This window comes from Patagioenas fasciata, chromosome 1 (genome assembly GCF_037038585.1).
Source record: "Patagioenas fasciata isolate bPatFas1 chromosome 1, bPatFas1.hap1, whole genome shotgun sequence".
Classification (NCBI taxonomy): Eukaryota; Metazoa; Chordata; class Aves; order Columbiformes; family Columbidae; genus Patagioenas; species Patagioenas fasciata.
Window position 1 is genome coordinate 139829526 of NC_092520.1, and position 20828 is coordinate 139850353.

At 40.6% G+C, this 20828-nt stretch overlaps 1 protein-coding gene across 3 annotated transcripts in view; it reads right to left on the reverse strand.

Annotated features, from left to right (window-relative positions):
• Nucleotides 1-20828, reverse strand: part of ITPR2 (inositol 1,4,5-trisphosphate receptor type 2) — a 278837-nt gene that overhangs the window by 42362 nt on the left and 215647 nt on the right. For all 3 annotated transcript variants that reach the window (XM_071816102.1, XM_065845412.2, XM_065845403.2), the window contains 4 exons: nucleotides 10143-10250; nucleotides 7478-7670; nucleotides 4263-4388; nucleotides 1238-1413 (listed from right to left, as the gene is read on the reverse strand). In XM_071816102.1, coding sequence (XP_071672203.1) covers nucleotides 1238-1413; nucleotides 4263-4388; nucleotides 7478-7670; nucleotides 10143-10250 — 603 coding nt within the window. The remainder of the gene's footprint in view (nucleotides 1-1237; nucleotides 1414-4262; nucleotides 4389-7477; nucleotides 7671-10142; nucleotides 10251-20828) is intronic.

The following is a 20828-nucleotide window of genomic DNA, read 5'->3' on the forward strand; positions in this document are numbered from 1 at the left end:
TTGACTAAATGATGAACTTCTGATAGCCGGAGCAAGACGAGAGAAATCAGTCTCCCAGGGTACACTGGGAACAAGCCCATGAGAGTAAGTGGAAGTACATCACCACTCTAACACCGCCCTGTGCCTCATTACATTGTGAAGCTGAGTGGGTTGGTAGGGTGGGATTAACGTCACAAGGAATTAAAAAAACAACTGAGGAATGAATTCCTAACAGTTTTTTGCGTTTACACCCAAGACCACGTCACAGCATCTGGGCCTGCTACTACAAAGAGAACAATAGTAACACCACAGAAAGCGTGTGTGGGATGTGTAAGATCTATCATTTCCTTCGGATCATGTTTTTCTATATAAAATCCCTATCAAAAAAGGAAAAAAAAAAAACAAAACAAACTGGGGCCATTTTTGAAGTATAGCATTTAAGCAACAGGATCACATTCTCCACTGCTCCTGGCCTTTGCCTGCACAAGAACAGCAGTGCAGAAGTAAATATGAAAGGGGCTAATCTCATCTGTTTGGTAGTCCAGGACAAGCAATGAGGACTCAACATCTTTTCTCTTTCAGAAATCTAAGATGGGCAAGTGCTGCTTAATAGCCTTTACCTTTGACTATATGTCTGGGTACGTTTAAGTACATGAAATTTGCACAGAGCTGGTGGTGAACAGCCTAATACTTTGCTGCCCTGTGCTACAGTGAATTGGAGCTGTAGCAGTCAGGCAGAAATCTAAACAGATTACTTGTGAGCATGACTGTATATCTTACCGAGCTCAGCAAACATGCAAACGTATTCATGTCTAAGTTAATGAGATCTGGAAAACAGCTGAATTTTTAATTTTGAAAACTTTTTTCTTCCCAAAAACATATTTAAGCCCACAGAAACATCTCACAAATTTGTGTCAATTTTGCTGAGCATATTGGCAGAGAAAAATAGTCTTTTAACACGAGAAAAATCTAAATTTGATTCCGCTTATTCAGCAACATTTATTTAAATTTCATACTGTTTTTATTTTTAAAATATTTGCATATGTACAAAACCAAAACAGCTCTTTTTCTTAGCTTCCCACTTTGCTGATACTGCTGTTTCAGGATGACTGGAAATGATCTATTTTTTTAGCTTAACCAGTGAACCAGAAAAAGAAGTTATTTGTACAACTCTAATCAAGGACTTTTTTTAATAAGAGATCCTTAATATTTCTGCTTATGCTGAAAGGGAAATTCTGCTTGCTTTTTAAGTACTTACGTTAGCAGCACCAAGAAGTATCAAGGTAGGTCCAAGCCCTATAGTGTATATAGACCTGAGAATAACGGACACCAAAAAGGGTCGAATACCAACAGGCTTGGAGATGAAAAACAGCATTGCTGTACAAAATGCCACTGCTATCCATAGGATGAGTGAAAACAACGGAGAGAGTGTACCTGCATAGGAGAGAAAGGGAGATTTGAGAAAGGCATCTTTGGAGACTTCTTTTTTCACCAAGAAACAGATCCGAAAGATCAATTCCTTGGCCAGTATAGCTAACAAAAAGCATGATTCGTGCATCACAACTACTGACCACAACTCACTCTAATTGCAGCAAGAGCTACTATTATCATAGTATTGTTGATTTTTGCACAGGTAATAAATAAGAGCAACTAATGAAATTTCCATTAAAATCTGAGGAGTGCTCAGAGATTAATTGGTTTACCCTTCTCCCAGAGCAAGCTACTAATCAGCTCCCTTCTGCAGGGATCATCAGGGCTCCTCCAGTCTCATTCCATAATCACTCAGCTACAGGAACAGCCGCTCCTCGGGGCGGCACAGCAAGTGGCACCACGCTGCTGTGTCACGTTTCGATCCTCAAGAGCACCAAAAGCACCCTGGTTTTAGAAAGCACCACTTTCTTTCTTCTGAAGGGTGTCTTCTGAGGTGGGAGCCTCCGCCTCAGCACAGGAGCGAGGCACTTGCCACAGCGGGAGGCAGCCACGGGGACTCGGGCAGGAACAGGCAGCATCTGCATTGCCGAGAGCAGCTGAATAGCTGTGCCTTGGCTCCCGGGGAGGCGGCGGGTCCCGGGCCTCGCTGAGCTCCTGCGGGCATGGGAGCCTTCAGAGCCGGTCTCTTTGGTGCTCTGCAAGATGCTGGCTCCAGGCTCTCCCTGAGTTTTGAGCAATGCTCCTGTTCTCCCTCTCTCCTTTGCTTAAAGCCCTGGAAACACACCATGTTGCTGTGATATAAAAAGCACATTCAGATCTCAGGGTGCTGTCACACTCGTACACTGACTTCTATTGTTATCAGATGAACTGAGAGGTCAGTGACAGCGGAGAAGGGAATAGAAATTTAGCTAGACTCACAATAGAAATCATGCTATCTCTTTGGCAACAAATACACAGCCAAGCAGCATCATTTGGATTAGAAAACAATGAGATGAGGCCCTAGCCTCAACATTCAGACGGCACACGAACTTTTCCAGAGTTCAGGAGTGTTTATATCCTTGGCAGGAGGTTCAAGGTCGGCTCTGTCGGATAGTTTCTTTGCCAACAAGATTTGGAAACTTTTAATGGATCCTAAAAACTTCCAAGCAGAGCTGAAAGGTGAGGCCAAAACACTTTTCTTTAACAAATAATTTTTTTCTTCTAGCCTACTGCAGGTCCAAGTATTTCCCATTGCAGGACCCACACCGGTAATGTGTGCAGACATGCACACCAGCAGCAAGCAATACCATTTTGCTTACATCATATGATGTAAGAACTGCAGAAATCAACTGAAACGCAGCATTCTTGGGGTTATGAGATCAGCCCAGGCACCTCAGACATCTGTGTAGGGGGGTTTTATACAAGACAAAGGGGAAAAATGGGATACAATCTCTGGCTAGGAGATCAGGTTTTGGTGGAGGGGGAGCCTGCAAGAAAGGAGGCTGCCTTATGAAATTATTCTATGACCTGCTGATCGCATTTGGCCACACCTGTTGTTTATTATTCAGGAATCACTTTCGCTTTTACAAGCAATAGGAACCGGAATCCTGCAATGCACTGTCACTGAAATCACTGGATTACTGGGGCCACTTAAACTAATACTATACAAATCTGCAGTTCACAGTAAGCACTAATACTTACTGATTGCAGACCAGAGGATTTCTGTGAGTATAGATTAGCTAAAATTCAGTAGTTTAAAAGGTTTATTTTTAACTCTTTATTTCTCCTCTTATCCTGCACCCTGAGTGACCCTTCAGTTTACAAACCAGAAAGCACTAAGTACAAACACTTCCTTTTTACACAGCACAGCCCTGCAAACTTCACTGCATGACCTGCAGAGACCACCCTGCAGGGCAAAAGGGCACCATGGTCTCCATGCCAATATACTTTAATCTGCTGCCTTTCTGCTCAGCCAGCCAACAGGAATGTCTGATGGTGCCAGCGCTGGTGTTTGTGAAAAGCACATGTATCTACTAGAAGCTGGACTGCTTCCACCAGCCCAGTTCACGTGCCACCAGACAGAGGTGACTTTCAGTCACATTACTGGCTGGACCGGACATGAATCAAAGGCCCAGAGGTGAATGGCTCTACTCCCATTACCAGTATTCCGAACTATTTAGTCTCCTTTATCCCAATTAAGCTTGTTTTGGATTCAAAAAGGCCTCCTGCTGGTCTGCTGCATTTATTTAATGAAATTTATTATCTGCCATATTTCCTGTGACATGTCATGAAGCAGAGACAGAATCATAGGTTTTAAGTATATTTTTACATAATGCATTATTCTCTGCAACAGTTGTGTCCTTTTATCCCAATTTAAAAAAATAATAAAAAACCAACAAGCTAGTTTTTAAATCATTCTATTCCGTATGTTTTTTAAGACTGCAAGTCATTCAAATTGGTCAGTTTTAAGGAATCTCTGTCCCTCTGCTGCCGGGAATCCTTCTTCAGCTCAGAAGCTGTAACTGAATGCACTCAGTAGTATACTGCAATATGGCACTATTAAAAAAAAAAACCAAAAAAACAAAAAAAAAAAAAAAAAAAGAAAAACCCAAAACAGAAGAATTAGCTCAGATCATCTAGATAATCTTCAGCTTAGCAGCTATGTTCTGTCCGTTTTTCTTCATACTGCCTTGGCCATGTGACACACAGAAGATCAACTACCATGTTTCAGACAACATCTGGTACCTACTTAAAAGATACTAAATGGCTTCTTCAGATATGAAGATACCTGAAGATGCAGTTTTATGCAATGGTTACCTTCGAACTCAAAGCATCTAAAACTAAAAGGAATAATAAAATCAAATTCCACTTGCCTTCATCTCCGTCATCTCCAAAGGGGTAGAACAGAGCAACTGCTAAATTGATGAATACAGCAAGGTTGAAGGAAATACTCCCCCAGAGAGAGATGTGTCTGGAGAACCAAAACAAGGGTGGATTATCTAGAAAGGGGAAGAGAGCAGCAATCAACGAAATGAAAGCAGGCAGGAACTTAATCACTAATGGCTGCAAGGGAATTAACAAATACAGATTAATGAAGAAAATATGCACATCTTTAACTAAAACAGACAAATATTAAACACTGGTTTGCCATAAAATAGTGTCAAGCAGAGCTTTTAATCCAAAGATCTCAATACAGCTTATCAAATATTAGCCTCTGTTAATATTTTAGGACTGGATCTTTTGCGAAGGAGTCTTTTCTCCTGCCTCTGAAACTGTAGCCTCTGTGCATGGAGACACAAAATCAAGCAAACAAATAGATTTTAGCACTCTGCAGAGTCTTCCAGATGACCCATTTGGACCAAGTACACAGATGACATTCAAAGAATAGGCAAGGTTTCAGAGCTGTAGTATTCTCCCAACCTCTGTCAAACCAAATACATCTTGATCTACTCTGGGGAGCAAGTGAAATTTGGTCTGACAGGGGTTTGTTTCTATGAAAGCTGACTATATCCTGCATGATCCTCAGATGTCCAAGGTTGCCTGCTGACAAACAACTCTGAACTCCCGGTTAAAAGGACTCAAACGAAGCCAGGATCTCCATGTGTGAAGTACTGTACAAATACACAGAAATAGTCTATATCCCAAAGAACCTATAACCAACTTAAAATTACTAAAAAGGGAAATAGGGCAAAACAGGTTTAAGATCTTGTGTCCAGAGTCATATGAACAATTCAACAAAAAGTCTAGGAACAAGATCAGAGGGTATTAAAACCCAGGCAAGTACTTCATATATTTGACTGCAATACAGTATGTTTAAATGAACATTTAAAACAAGATTCCATGTGCAATAGTGTGAAAAAGTCTCTACCTAGATATTCAAGCATGATGTATTCTTATTAATTAGATTTTAAGGTACTGAGAACCTCCTGCAAGTATGCAGAGCATATTGCTGACTTGTCTGCACCCAGCTAACTTTTTATGAACAGCAGACTCCTTCAAATGCATGTGACTGTCTCAGACTTGAGTCTAAAAAGACTTCAATTGTGATTAGGTAAACATCCAGATTTTATTGTGATAACCTTATGCTCTTAACTGCTGAGATTTAAGCATTTGGAGCCATTGCAAATGACATCTGTCAATTTAAGCAACACAGACTGCATGCTAACAGACACTTGGCTAAAGAATGAACTAAGCCTCAAACCTGTATTATCTCTTCAAATAAAAAAAACACATGGAGACTTGTGGGCCATTCTACTGATTGAGGAACTTCTGTTCTGAATAAAAATAAACCAATTTTCTTTGCTTACAGCATTAGGCAGGTCTGTTCTATGTAAGTGTAGAGTTGGGCTCTTTTATTTGTGTTTCTTAAGCAAAACATACAGATGTGATTTTGTTACTAGATTAATTTTTCTACCATACAGTGACTTTTATTCCCAAATAGATTGTGCAGACAGGGAGTTATTCTGGAATAATTTATTTTTCAATACATATTCTGGTGAGTTTGTCAGAACAGACAAGTTCTTACAGTGCCACCAAGAAAAGTGGACCTGGACTGACAGGGTTTATGCTTAAGACTTACTACTGCCTCTGAAAATTATACCCTGAGAATTGACATTTATAAAAACCACAACCAACACTCATGTTTCCATAATGTTAAGGATGCTACATTAAACCATATCGCTTTGACCATCCAAACTCCCTGCTGTTCTGACCATAGATCCTATTCTTCACTTCCTTCCTAATCAATTGCATAACGCTGCTGTGAGCAGCTAATGTGTGCCACCCCAATGGCATCTGCATTTCAGCAGTGAATGATCGCTCTCATTTTATCTGTACGTATATTTATATTTCCATATATAATAGATACATTTCTTCTTTAACCCTCAAGGATACTGTAGATGCCTAATAAGTTTGCAGCCTTGATTCTCTGCTCCAAAAGCAAAGGGCACAGCTGACAGTGGCTGATCAGGCAGAAGTTGCCTGACCCTGGGATATGGGCAGCAGCAGCAGCAGCCCCAGTCCTGGCGAGGGCCAGTGGCTGTAATGTCCATCAGTGAACTAAAGCAGCAACTCAGTCTTGGCTCCACTGCACCTCCTCTTCAGGTCCCTGCTTGGATCTCCCCACCATGATCTGCAGGAAGACCTTATTGCCCCTTTCAGTAATTAAAAGGGACAGACTTTTTAGTGGGGCCTGTTATGACAGGACAAGGGGTAATGGTTTTAAACTAAAGGAGGGGAGATTCAGGTTAGACATGAGGAAGAAATGTTTTTATAATGAGGGTAGTAAGACACTGGACCAGGTTGCCCAGAGAGGTGGTAGATGCCCCATCCCTGGAGACATTCCAGGCCAGGCTGGACAGGGCTCTGAGCAACCTGATCTGGTTGAAGATGTCCCTGCTCATTGCAGGGGGGTGGACTAGATGAGCTTTGAAGGTCCCTTTCAACCCAAACTATTCTATGATCTTGACCATGCCTGTCACATCTGTAAGCAGCTTCAGGTGGTACATATGTCTCTCCCTCTGCCACGGGCCATACACCAATATGGGGTAACGGACTGGGACATCGTACAGCCTATTCAGTCAAGGCTGATGTGAACTGGCAAAGGGGAACTGATTCCATGGGAGTCAGGCAGATTGAAAGCAGCTGAGGTTCTGGTGAGAGATGTTTTTAAGTGACTGACATTTACAAGTTTTTTAATGGTCTTTTAGGAATCTGCAAACCTCAAATATGCAGCTACATATGTTTTTTGTTAAATATTAGGGACCTTGGCTTAATTAGGTGCAACTCCATTGAGTTTAGTGGAATTACACCCAGTTCATCCATCCCCCAGTTTAACTTTTGGAGTCCAAAACGTCATCTTGAACACATTACTTAGATTACTAACTGCTCCATATTATGTCTCTTCTATGGTAGTGTGCAAGTGTCTCGGCTGACCTATACTCTCAGGCCCTGAGCAGTTTTGCGTGTTTCAGTACCGAAGCGAACAGAGAAAAGTGTATTATTAAAATGAAAAAAAAAAAGAAAAATTGAAGGCTTAAAAGCAGGGTTTTAGCATAATTAAGCTATTTTTTGAAACTGCAATACTTACTCCTAATTTTCTTTTGCCATTTCATCTCGTTGTACAGATCCTCTGTCTGTTGGAAAAAATCATTGACTTTGCTCCCTTGTTCATCTCTCTCTGTTGTATTGAATACCCGACTTTTGGATTCACGAGTGAGGAATTCACAAATATTTGGGACAGGGAAGACGATTTGTTCCATTGTTCTATCATGGCGAACAATCTATAAATAAAACACACATTTTTATCAGCATCAGTGACTTCCCAACAATTTTGTCATATATTTTATTGTTCACAGTTCCCTTTTTATTTATAAATTAATGCATAAATTAATTGAACATTGCAAATAAGTTGAACCAATCAATCCTAAAACAAAGTAAAATTGCTTTTCTATCCTCAAAAACCTGGTCTATGTTGGCAAATATATGTCTCCAGCAAAACCTAGGTCCCAACTTCCTCCAAATGAAAAAAATGTTCTAATTCAGAATGGTTCAATTTTGCAACAAATTCAAACAAATCTCTCTCAGTAAACAGTGCAGAAGTTCAGGGGCTTTCTACGTGGATTACATAATTATTTTCTCATGTTGAGTCTATTTCTAAGATGAGATAAATTCTGAAGGTGAACATGCAAAAATAGCACCTTGTTACTCAGACAGCACCCATATCTTGTCAGTCTCTTATCTGCACACTTGGCAACAAAACCAAGGTTTTGCATTGTTTGTATTTCAGGGCCTAGTGAGTTATCTTTAAGTGAACTAGACTTTATTCCATGTCACTACACTGTCATAAAAATTGCTTCCTCATTTTGATCATGGATCCTGCATAACTAACAATAGAGAAATGAGTAGAAAACTCATCTTGATCCTTAGACCCATGTCTCTGTACAGTCATCAGTGAAAAGAAACCCAGTATTTAACTTTAAAATCAAACAAATGAGTTATCCTGGTATAGGGGAGCTATATCTGAAATGCCAAACAGGACTTATTTCAGTGAAGACCAGTGAACATTCATTTGATCTGCCATCAATGCTGGGTTGAGTTTCATTTTTTCAGTCACAGTCCTGTATTCAAGAAACCTCTTTTCTCTTCTGTTAATTCATATTTATAATGTGAACGTACTAAAAAAAACCACCACCTGTCTTAAGCCATTTTTAAGAGTTACATATTAAAGTACGTTTGTGTTAGAGATGAAGGATAATTATGCTTGTGTCTGCCCATTGGAATGTGTGCTACATGAAATCTGAACAGGCTGTTTTGAAGTGTCCTAAATAAATAGTTGTGTCTCAGGCCAGCAGCGGTACCATGGGACTATGTGACCAACAGTTAACCCAGTAGGGTGAGTGAAGGAAGCTGATGCCTTCAGTTCTATCAGGGACTCAAATGAAGAGGTAGGCTGCATGTGCTGCTCTGCAGAATGACATTTTAAAAGCCTACCTACGAACAGAGGCCTCCATATTTGCTGCCAAGGAACAGGCGTTGCAGCCATGAGGTTTCAGGAGATTCCAGAAACTACACCAGGAAGAAGCTACTGGCCACATAAAAGCAGACCACAGTGCTTGTTTAATGCCTAAATTTATGGCCTACCCCGATAACTCAGCTGATAATTGCAAAGAGATACCTCAGGAGTACTCAAAGTACAACCAAGGTACCAAAATATGTGAAGAGGAACATTGAGCTGCCCTCTGGACAACCACAGCCATGAGGTTTCCATCTCTATTGTGGCAGGATAACGTGATCAATACCAGGCAAAAAGGATGGTAGGAAACAGAGAAGGACATGGACATTGCATGTCTTGATGGCAGCCAGCACAACATGGACCTGAGTACCTTGTATCAGACTTCTCCTTACACATGCAAGCTCAGGTCCAGCATTGATGGAGCCTGGCAGCCCACTGAAGGTACAACTACTGGCTCAGGTTCAGGCTGGCCTGTGGTGCAACCATACTGTGCAGTTTGCATACTCAGCCAATTTTGGACTTGATACAGCATTTCCAAGAGAGAGCCAGATGCCTCTTCATCCTGCAGCCTCTTGCAGCACCTGCCTTTGCACCATAGAATGCACCACTTACAAAGTGACTAAGAATTAGAGATACTACAGTGCCTGACTCCTATCTGGACGCCTGTAATCCCATGAAATCTGTGAGAACACAGGATCTGATATGAGTTAAGAACCTAAATACCTCTGTGGATCTTGATCTAAATCCAAATCCATGCAGGGGTAAAGTTTAAAACAGAACAGAACTGATGAACCAGGCCAAGCCTTGGTCTTTTAAACAAAAGCCATACAGAATGTCTATACCACTCCAAAACCTCTTTGTGCTCCAGCCAAACTTTTAATTTGCTCAGTTAGCATCACTGGCTTTGAAACTCATGATTATTTTTTTGAGTGATGTACCATACAAGATTATTCTTGACTTCATGACACAGCTACTATTCACAGTCATTATTTCCCCAACAAAACATGTTTGGTAACACACAGGAAAGCTATTGTAAAATGATTATTTGGATCCACTTTCAATAGAGTTGCATTACTTTTTCTCCCATAGCCAAAAGGATATTATTCAACCTTCTCCTCCTCATAAATAATCTACACCATTTGAATAAGCTTTGCTGTTCAGAAGCTTAAAAAGAGGTGATAAACCATGCACAAGATGCAAACTTGTCTCATATTCAATCTTCTAGCAAGCGATTCTTTACCTCTATCTGTGCTGTATGATTGGCGTAATACCTCAAGGCTTCATCTCCTTCATCTGGATCTGACCCTGGCTTCAGCATCTGTTGCAATGTTTTATTGTGACGAGCCAACTAGAGAAGGAAAAAAAAAATCTGATTTATGTCTTACTGCTATGTTTTCAGCTTTAGCATCTCCACTTAACTAACACAAATCCTCCTTCCCCCCATCCCTATATACTTACATGTTCAACCCAGTGGGGTTCTTTCCACAGATAACAACAAAAATGTAATTACTTGAGAATAATAGAAATAATTTCGTCTTTAAAAGTCAGCAGCAAGCCTTCAGCTGAGATTTATGAAAGGCAGCTTAGCCTGCAGCCTAGATGGTTTTTGAAGGGCTTTTGACAAATGCCAAAAAATTAGACTGAATGTTTCTTTTCACTTAAGTTTAGACATAAAATTTGCATACCTCTGACTAGGTAATTAAATTTACAATTAAATTTTCTCTGCGATTTCAAATGGTTAAACTGTTCTTCACCATGTTGTGGCTTGGTATTTCAGGGCTGCCAAGATAATGTTCACAACTATTTCAGAACCAGCTGGACTGCAGTGGTGGGCAAATATATTCTTAACTGTACAGTTTATAAACAAAGCACATATGTACACACAAACACACAAATATGTATCTCCTCCTACAAACTTTTACATATCATATACTTTACGTGATTCATAAAATACATCTGTTCTTGTGGAATAGTAAATATTTTTAATGCTCGCTAGCTGCACAAAGTTTAATACTGAGAATGTCAGCAAACGCACTCATGGTATCTCCAAGGTCAGTGAGAAACGAAAATCTAATTAGAAAGCATAAGGAAATGCTACTAAAAATGCAGTTTTCCCTATATCGTAGTGAGAAGTTTTCATCCAGAACCTCTGAGGCATTTCATCCACTTGGGGGAAACTGAGGCAGGAAAGGTTATCTTGCAGATGTGATCCAGGTCTTAATCACTACACAGACATTACCACGACAGACTAGACACAGGCATTAGAAACAAGGCAGACACAGTGCTCAATATGACCCCAGGAACTAGACTTTGATGATCACCACAGGTGGGTTAGGATTTACTGCACAAAATAACGCAATATGTAGATTAACATCTACAAAAAGAGTGTCAGGGACCAAGTCTGAAAGTAACAATGGATCTAAATGTAAATTGCAATAATCTAACCAGAAAGTGATCACACTTGTTCACAAGCCACTTGCTCTTTTTAATCTGAGAGGGGAAGAAAGACACATCTACAATTAATTCTATTTATTTAAGATCCCTAGACTCTACTGATCAAAATACATTTTCTTCTGAATCTTGAGACAAACTGATTAAAGACGAATAATAAATGGAATGTCCAAATGCAAGAGAGTAACAGAGAAGACTGTTCAGGAAGAATGAATACACTTCCTACAACTTCCTCAAGGACAGAAGTCCACCTGGTCCTGACAGTAGAGCTCTAAGCCAATGTGCCAGAACATCAGCCTTTTATAAAAGAGTTACAAGCAGATATTCAGGGAAACATGCAAAAAATCACATGGGGACAGCTGCAGAGCAATATTATTTCCATCAATAGCAGATTTCTGCCTTGAATAGTTACTTTTTTACTCTATCTAGCAAATGTGTTGATAGTCTTATTACATGTATTAATATCTTATGCAACTTCCACTTATTTTTAAGGCTAAAAAGCATCGTTAAGACTATCTGACTAGTTCTCCTTCACATGAGCAATACAACCTGATCCAGTCAGTAGTCTCTGCAGTACACCTACAACATCATTTCAACAGGACAACCTGAATTCATTTTCTATACATCTTTTGCATACCCCTCAATATATGCTCTAGCATCATGGAGAAACAAGATAGTAACTGTTTAAAAATTACCTTTAAATGGTGTTACTATTTTTGCCTTTCAGCTTTACTGAATGTCCCTCTGCTTCTGTACTTACGACAGGACAAGCAAGAGTGCCCAATTCACCTTCTCTGTATCATTCATCATTCTGTATGCTCCTGTCCTCTCTTATTTGTCTCTTCTTTAAATTAAAACAGTCCCTATCTTTCCCATCCCTCCTGAAACAGAAGACTCTCTGTGACTCAATTATTTTCCTTGTCCATCTCCAAATGCCCTTTACTTTGGCTATATCTCTTCTTTAAGATACGAAGAAAAGAATTGAGTAGGCAGAATGCAATCACACCCTGCTTAGAGCAATGAATTAGCATCACCAGAAGCAAATATTTTCTTCTTTTTTAATATTCCATAATACAGAGGAACTTTGCCTGTATCTTGCCCCTTTTTCTCCAAAGTCAACAATTAAGATTTTGAGTTGTCTAATAAATGACAAGTCAGGGATGTGTTAATAGTTCTCCTCATATTAAAATTATGCCAGTTCGGAAAAATGGACATTCAGAATTTTCCATTAGTAACATAAAAAACTTATTTTACAAACATACTCAAATTCATGTACAGAATTGGAAATACCATTTGCAAACCACACAAAATTTAAAGGTATTGCTTCCTGATATGCTTTAGGTGGTTCATAACATTTAATGTAGAAGTGTCTCTCGATAAATATCGGCAACAGAAGCTCCCGTACCACATGGACTAGAAGGGAAAACCATCTTGGCCCTCTCATGCTGTAAAGGGACTGACTAGCACAGCGTGTTAACAGGCTGCTGGTGCTTTGAGACAGCACTGATGCAGTGCATATTTTACTCTCAGCTATGTACTTCAAAACCACGTGCACTCAGTGATCTTCATCATACTTTGTTAGACAGTGCTTTTGGGCAGTGACTGTCTTGTGCTGACGTGTGTAGGGAGCCTGGCACCACGCAGCTGGGCCTTCCTGATGCTAGCACTAGACAAAATGATCTGAAGAACAGAGCAGGATTTCTGCCAGCAAAAGCACCTGGGAAACAACCAGGGATTGCTGACCAAGCTGAAGGAACTGCAGCAGATTTCAGAGGGGAAACCTACCTAAAGCTGTCAGCAGTAGTGCTGGGCAATAAGTGCTCATGACTTTCTTTCTGTTTCCTCATCTCTCTGTACTCGCTCTCTGTAGTCTAGACCTTCGGACAGTAACCTCAGGGCAAAGGATCTATTTTCTACTTGTATTGCAGTTCCTGTGTGGGATGGATTCCTCTGCATTGACACAAAGCCAAGTACTGCTAATATTTTTGCATTGTTGCAACTACATCAATGAAAGCATGGTGTGGACAACAATCTTTGAAAGCTCAGATATGAAGCAGAGGCCCACAGTAAGACACAGAACAGTTTTATAAATGCTATGTTATTTGGCAACAACAATGTTGTCTGAAGCTCTGTTTTCATGATCCTTCTTTCACCCTGTAATGAGCTCAAAGACCCAAATGGGCAAAGGGGACTGTGTCAACAGACTCCTCGACCAGCGCAGAGCTTTTTCTGAGATCAAAGACATAGCAATGAAAATAACAATGTAGTGACAAACTGTGAACCTAAAATATGGGAAGCTTATCCAAACTGATAATACACCCTAGGTGACAGCCTGTGACTGGCATGTAAAGGCAGTAAAAGCTCTGACTGACTTTATTTTCATATTTAACTCCTGTGATATAGTTAAGTGTTATTTCCAAAGTGCTGCACAAACTTTTTGAGGCAGCTGAAGGACAAGACCCCAGATGAGCATGGACAACAGTGACTATAATAAAAAGATCAGCCCCATCTATGTTTGCAAAGGAAAGTTCAAAAATGCTCACCAAGCATAACTAACATATTAAAAAAAACAAAAAAAACCAAAAAAACCCAAACCAAACACACAACAAACAAACAAACCCAAAAAACAACCACTAAACCAAACCATCACTAGAGCCTGACTTTGCAGAGAACCCCCCAAAAATATCACTTTCTTAGTCAGGCATTCACTCACCCATCAACCATGCCACTGATGATACTTTAAATGTCAACACTATATTTTACTACTCATAAAGGCATGTAGGGGTGAGGAAGCAATAACATACACTGATACAGTGATTTCCAAAGAATGGATGTGTAAGGCAATAGCAATATGAATGAAGATCACTTGGCTTTCAGTCATTTCTCAAGGAAGGACTATTGTTCATCTTGAAAGACTTTTACTTCAAAAATTCAGAAAATACTGTAATAAAGAATCAGTACAAAATGTGAAAGATTGAGGACAGACCAAGAATGCTGAAGACATTAATAAAGAAACAGTAGAGATAAATGACAGAATTACAAGTAAAATTCAGTCTAAACTCCTCACACATGATTATCAAATCAGATTTGCTAGTCATTCGGAATTCCATATGTGATCAGCAGCATGCAAAACCACAGCAAACCCATCTTTTGCAATCAACAACACAGGAAATTCCTACAGGCTTTTTGTTTTGAAGTCAAGATTTCCTTGAACAAAAATGCAGCTATTTAAATGTTCTCAAAGAAAAGTTATTTAAAGCTGTGAACGTCCACGTTGTCTGCCTGTCAATAACTCCTTGATTTGTGACACTGCAAAGGTCTCTTCTGAGGCCCAGTCCTCACTGGAGACATGAGGTCTAACCCAGTACACAGCCAAAACAGTTGTCAAAACTCCTGCCAATTTCAGTAGGGTTTGCTTCAGGCACCAAAAGGGACAGGAGTCTGATAAATACAAACTAGAAACAGCAAACTGTAGACTGCCAAATTCTGTGAGATCTGTTTCACCCTCTAGCATTTTGAGACTAACAAACCTGGGGGATAAAGGTGATTTTTTATGACTAGAATGGTATATGAGGATCCAAATGGGCGAGGCTTAGCATCCTGTAAGCAACCAGGGTTTTCACGGAGGAGTCAGTTCACTGGCAAAGTGTCAAAAGTGTTAAACTGATTTTCTAGAAAAGGCCAATGGAGAATTACTATAAGTTCTGGATAACAGGCTGAGAAGCACAAATAAAGACATAAACAGTTCCTGTGCCTTGAAACACTGTGTATTTACAGTATTACTAACAAGTATTACAAACACCTCAAAAAAATAGAAACAAAATTATTTTTAAAATTATTATCTTTGTCACCAGTTCTCTCAAGTTCCTTCTCACAGCTGCAAAGCGGCAGCAAGGCTGTTCTCTGATGGAGAAGATGTCTGGCGCACAGGCACACCTGACAGGGGAAGGGCACTGGGCCAGGCAGCAGGCAGGGGTGTGCTGGGGACTGGGGCTCCTTCTGGGGAGGGAACCGGACGTGTGGTGTGCTTGCAAGCAAGAGCAGTGCACAGTGCCCTCTCTGGACGTACCCCACGCCCCAGCTGAGGCTCACCAGCCAACCCTCTGGGGTGCCAGTGAGCCCCGTCTCACGTGTCAGGGCAGAGGGAGGCCACTACACGATCCTGGAAGTTCATGAACTACAGACCTTGGGGGAAGTGAGGCAAGAGCTGTTTGTACAGGGCTGCTGCCCCGTGCGTGACAACTGGTAGATCTGCTGTGAATCATCTTCGTCTGTACCCTGTCAGTAACCAGATGCACTGCAGTGTAGGGTTGCCAGCCCAAAGGCCAGCAGTCTTTCACCAGGACAAACAAGACACAATATAACTTGCAGCAACAGCAGAATAATTGCATCTGTTCAGATTAGTTTCACCTTGCTGTGCAAACACTCATGCAGCTGGGGCTCATGTACAGCTGCGATCTCTTCCTCTTTTTTCCCCTTCAATCGCTTGGCTCCTGGAGCGAGATCTGTGTGAGATCTGGCACCACCAAACCCCCCTCACAAGGGGAAACCCCTGTCATCTCACTGAATGCTTCGCTTTCTGCTTAGAGAGTGAGAAAGGATAAAAAAGGCTCCTGGGGACTGACAAGAAAAACCTCAAGGACTGAGAAACAACAGCAAAAAGAAAGTCGAGGGAGTAGCAAATAAGTTGTGTGACAGACAATGAGATCCTTTTACTCAGCATGCCAGGACCTTACCACACACCAGCTCCCTGCCCAGGGCAAATGAGAACACTCCTGTTCCATCGGTAAACAAGGAGAGAAAGAAAGCAAGGAGAAAGGAAATGTCATCTTAACCATAACTGAGCAGAAATTTTTATTCCAACTGGTTGTACTAACAGCAATAACAACTTCTCAACTCCCCATGTTCCAATCAAAACTGAATGGTGCTTTCTGCAATACACACGGCAACTTCCTTTCCAGAAGTCATTACAGTTTTATAGAGCGGCACCTTTGCACTCTACCACAAAGCAATCTGTTAACAAACATTAGGAACAGCAGGGATGGAGCAATGGGAGACTCTCAAATCAAGTATTCATTGATTTCATTTAGATGATTATACTGTACAGAGCAACCAAAAGAGTTTAATCTTCCCCTGATGGCTTGTGGTACATGAGCAGGGCCCTGGGTGGTCCAGACGCTTTGGATTCTGTTGCTGGGTCTTCCATGGCCTCATGTAACCTCTGAGACAACCACCTCTCCTCCCCAGCTTCCACAACAAATTGTGGATAATAGTGATCTACTATTTCCTCACAGCAAAGGGAGAAATAAAACACCTTGACATTATCACGTAAGAGAAACCACCACAGTCAAGTTATCTCTATCACTATTATGTTTGCAGCCCCCACAGTAATTTTATTGCTATTTTTGATGTGGTTTTGCTGTTCTTTTATCCCTGATGAAAGACAGCAGAAGCCAAAATTACTTGCTAATATTTCAATGAGCTTTACTTCCATTTGTCGTCTTTGTAATTTCTTTTGCAGGCAAAGCTTACTTGCAAAAAAAGAAAAGTGTATGTGTGGGAAAAGTTCAGGTCAGATAAAATGTATTGCAACAAAACAAAATTAATTTGAGGGGAGTGGGTTTGAAACATCTCAGCATGTTACTTGTAAACTGTCATAGGCAGCTGTGCCTCCATGAGCCAAACCAGCTCAATTCATACATTGGTCACATTTGTAGACTGTCTCCTACGATTATTGCAAGCAAAATTCTGGAGAATACAGGACAGAGGGACATAAAGAGATGATAGAAGTGTTAGACGTGATTATGGGAAGATAACGAGAAAGTTCAATGGAAAAGGCAGAAAAAAGAGCAAGGGCAGAGTTACTGCAACTAGTCTTCCTCACAGCATAACAAGGAAGAAGATCCCAGCCACATCAAACCTCTATGAAAGGTAGATAAAACATTGTGTCCAAAATAATAAGATCTTACTGGCACACTCACCAACATTGTACAGACCCAGTTTGAGAAAGACCAAAACCAGCAACAGACCAGCAAGCATATGGATCCCAAATCCACACAGCAAATAAAGTGTTCACCTCTAAAAGCCATCAATATCTATATACATACAAAATACATACATAAACCTGAGATAAGAGAGCTGTGAATGGCATACCCTTTTCAGGAAGTCTCAAAATCCTTCCACTATCTAGCACTTTACTTTCTCGGTTTCTCTTCTTATTCAAAATAGTTATTCTCTGCAAAATAGCTATCTACTGCTGTCCAGCACGTGGCTTCTAAAGAAAAGGAAGGTTGGCACAAACAAAAGGAGGAACTGTTTATGTCTTATTTTGGGGGCAATGTGCTGAGGGGAACCACAGTTATAAGTCTCTAAGTCTTAAGTGTGGACATACTTCCTTTTGTAAACCATAATAAGCTAGAAGACATTGACTGGCAGTCAACCTCCTTTCCTCTGGCACCAAGAGTAGAGCAGAAATTAACATATGGGCTGATACTTCCAGAACAGGCTCATGTTCTTCTCCAGGGTCTACCCAAACTACACAGAAACCAGCTCAGTCTCAGACCCGAAGTGTGAGACGTGCATCGCTGGCTCCCTCTTCATGTTTCCCCACACTTAAGTCTCATCTCATACATTTGCAGTACAGTGCCATGGTATCTTTTGCACACTGTGACAGCTTAAGATGGATGAAGTTCACCAATCCAATCTATGATATAATCCCCAGCTCTGCTACATTCAGGTATGGCTTGGAAAATGGCTACTGTACATGCACTGCACTTGTAGAGGCAGGGATGAAATATCTACCAATATCTTCAATGAAACTCATTAAAGAGGCTTAAGTCCTCAGTTCCAGGTTAGTATCACGACTCAGCCTCCATGATTCAAGCACTTGTGTATGGGCATTCTGTGGTCCTCTTAGTTGTTACAGCAACAGCAAAATAAAAAGTCTGTTCATAGCCAATCCTGTTACCATCCCACCTCTTCACAGGTATTTGCACAACATGCAGAAGACCCTAATTTGGTTATTAAGGGTCAAAAACATGTGAGACTAAAACAGCAAGTAAACAACTGAAGCTGCAGTCTGTCAAATTCACAAGAGACACGCATTTCCTAATCTGTCCAAGGGTCTGATGTATATACTTTGTGGGGTACAAAACAGGGCAGTTACTAAGCATGGAAATGAACAGGAACTGAGAGATGTCTCCCTTCAAATAATTACAGTGGTGAGATTTTCCAGCTTTCTTAATCATGCTGTTGAATGTTTGCCTCACCCTCCAGTTAGCAGAGCACGATGTCTTTAAAAAATACTGTGGGGGCCTAGGAACAGAGAGTAGAGAAAGGAAAATGGTGAGTTGCTCTTTCCAATTCTGTATTATAGCTACTGCCTCAGAAGAGCACTTTCACCTGGCACCTATGAAGTAACAGTTCTTGGTGGGAGAGCAAAAGGGTAAAAATTTCATCTCCCTCCTCATGAGACATTCACAAACAATGCTGCTTTACCCAACCACCTACCAGCTAATGGTGCTCTGCAGACAGACAAAGAAAAGGCTGAAAAGACCAAGTTCATTTAAGGCTACTATAGATCATCATTCGTAAAACAAACTCAGAAAATCCTTGCCCATACATAACGGCAGAGAAAGCATTTGTTTGACCCCAAGCTGAAGAGATGCTTATATCCGTGTGCAGGTCTGAAGGTGTTTTACTCCTGTAAACCTACTGGTGGTCATAAGTAACTGATCACCTCACTTTTGGGTAGAAAAGCACAATCAGCTGTTAAAACTAAATTTCACAGCTGGACGCTTTTAATCAGTAAGTCTTAAAGCTGCCTCAGAAAAAGTGCAAGGTGGACCTAATTTTCGGTTTTTGCACTGTGTTAAATAAGTGAAATAAAAAGGATGGCAACTGAGGTAGCTCTGCCTATTTGCAGATTAAGATCTTGCCTATTCTGGACAACTCTGTGACTGAAATACCTGATTAAATTATGACATCAGAGGAGATGAGAGTTAAAACTGAGCAACTGTGAGGAACAGACATATTTTGACATTCTGATTAATGCTCTTTATTTTTCTTAACCCGTAGTTACTTCAGTGCCTGCTGAACAATTGAGATGGATAAAAACCTATGTCTTTATTAGAGAAGATGTCCCCCCCTGCTTTTAATTAAGGTATAGGATTTCACAAGGCAGATATCTGAGGCCTATTAGAACTTCTCTGGTAATATTAAGTAAGACCAGACTTCATGATATTTCCAAGGTTACCCTCACTTCCCCTCAAACAAACAAAGGAAGCAAGTTCCTCCTAGTTTAGAGTAAAATATGTTAGTTGTGCTTTAGATATAAGTAAAAGAGCACTTTGGTTCATTTGAAAGTCGCCTTTAATGGAAAAGGCCAGCTTTGCCTCCAGAGCAAGCCTCCACCTACAGTCCACTATTACAATTTAACACTTAGTGTAATTCAGCTTTCTTAATAAGGGGAGTTTGCTGCAATCGGAGTGAAGTAAGTAGGTACGTTACATACATCTCTGAGTAGACAATATGTATGCACTGCAGTTGAGGGCAAGTGGAAGTGCAGCCTACTTTGAAGACTGACTTTGCAAAGATGGCTCTGTGTGGTTCCACGTTTATTGTCACTCAACAACTTCTGGATTGAGTTTACTCAGTGTACAAGTAAAATGATTTTCATTTCTTCTTAACGCTCTTCCATGGAAATTCAATCCGAAAGCTTTAAGTCAAGCCATGCTCCTTTTCACCCATATATCATCACTTCATGAAGACTGTGCATGCCAGTTGCAAGTGGGGAGCTCCATGGTTTGAGTACTCTCTGTTAGTACAAATCAGTATTGCTTGCCTACTTTCAGTGGAGTAATTCCCATGTAGACCAGCTGAGGATACGGCTAAACGAAGACCCATTCTTAAAGTGGGAAGCTAAGCAACTGCGCTGCTGGTGATACAGAATCAAAGGAGAACTAAAGTAATTCTCCAAGCCCATTCTGCTTCGGATCACAATAAAAAGGTAGCATGTTTATTACTAATACAGGACTGCAAATAGAGCCTGAGAGCAGAGATTGTCTTAAACAGTAAGTCATTGTCCCACAGCCCATTTTCAGAGTAAAACCACAGACTAATGTGAAGATTTCACAATGCAGACATTTGACAAAGAAAGGATATTTCTTCTGGTGTAACATTTGGGCTCTGACACCAATACAACATATTTCCCAATGACAAAAAAATCTTGCAAACCACAAACCAAAAGGACTCAGGATTACAGAAGTTAAAGATAGAAGAAGGAACGCACAAAGCAGAAATATTAAGGCCACCTGTGCACTAGTGAAACGCACAGTCACCACAGCCAAACAGGATATAGCCCTCATTAATATTACATATAATAAACCACACACATATGTATAATGGACACTTGGTCTTACTCTGGAGAAGCAGAACCAGAAAAATGAAAATAAGTTAAAACATTTGTGCCCAGCCT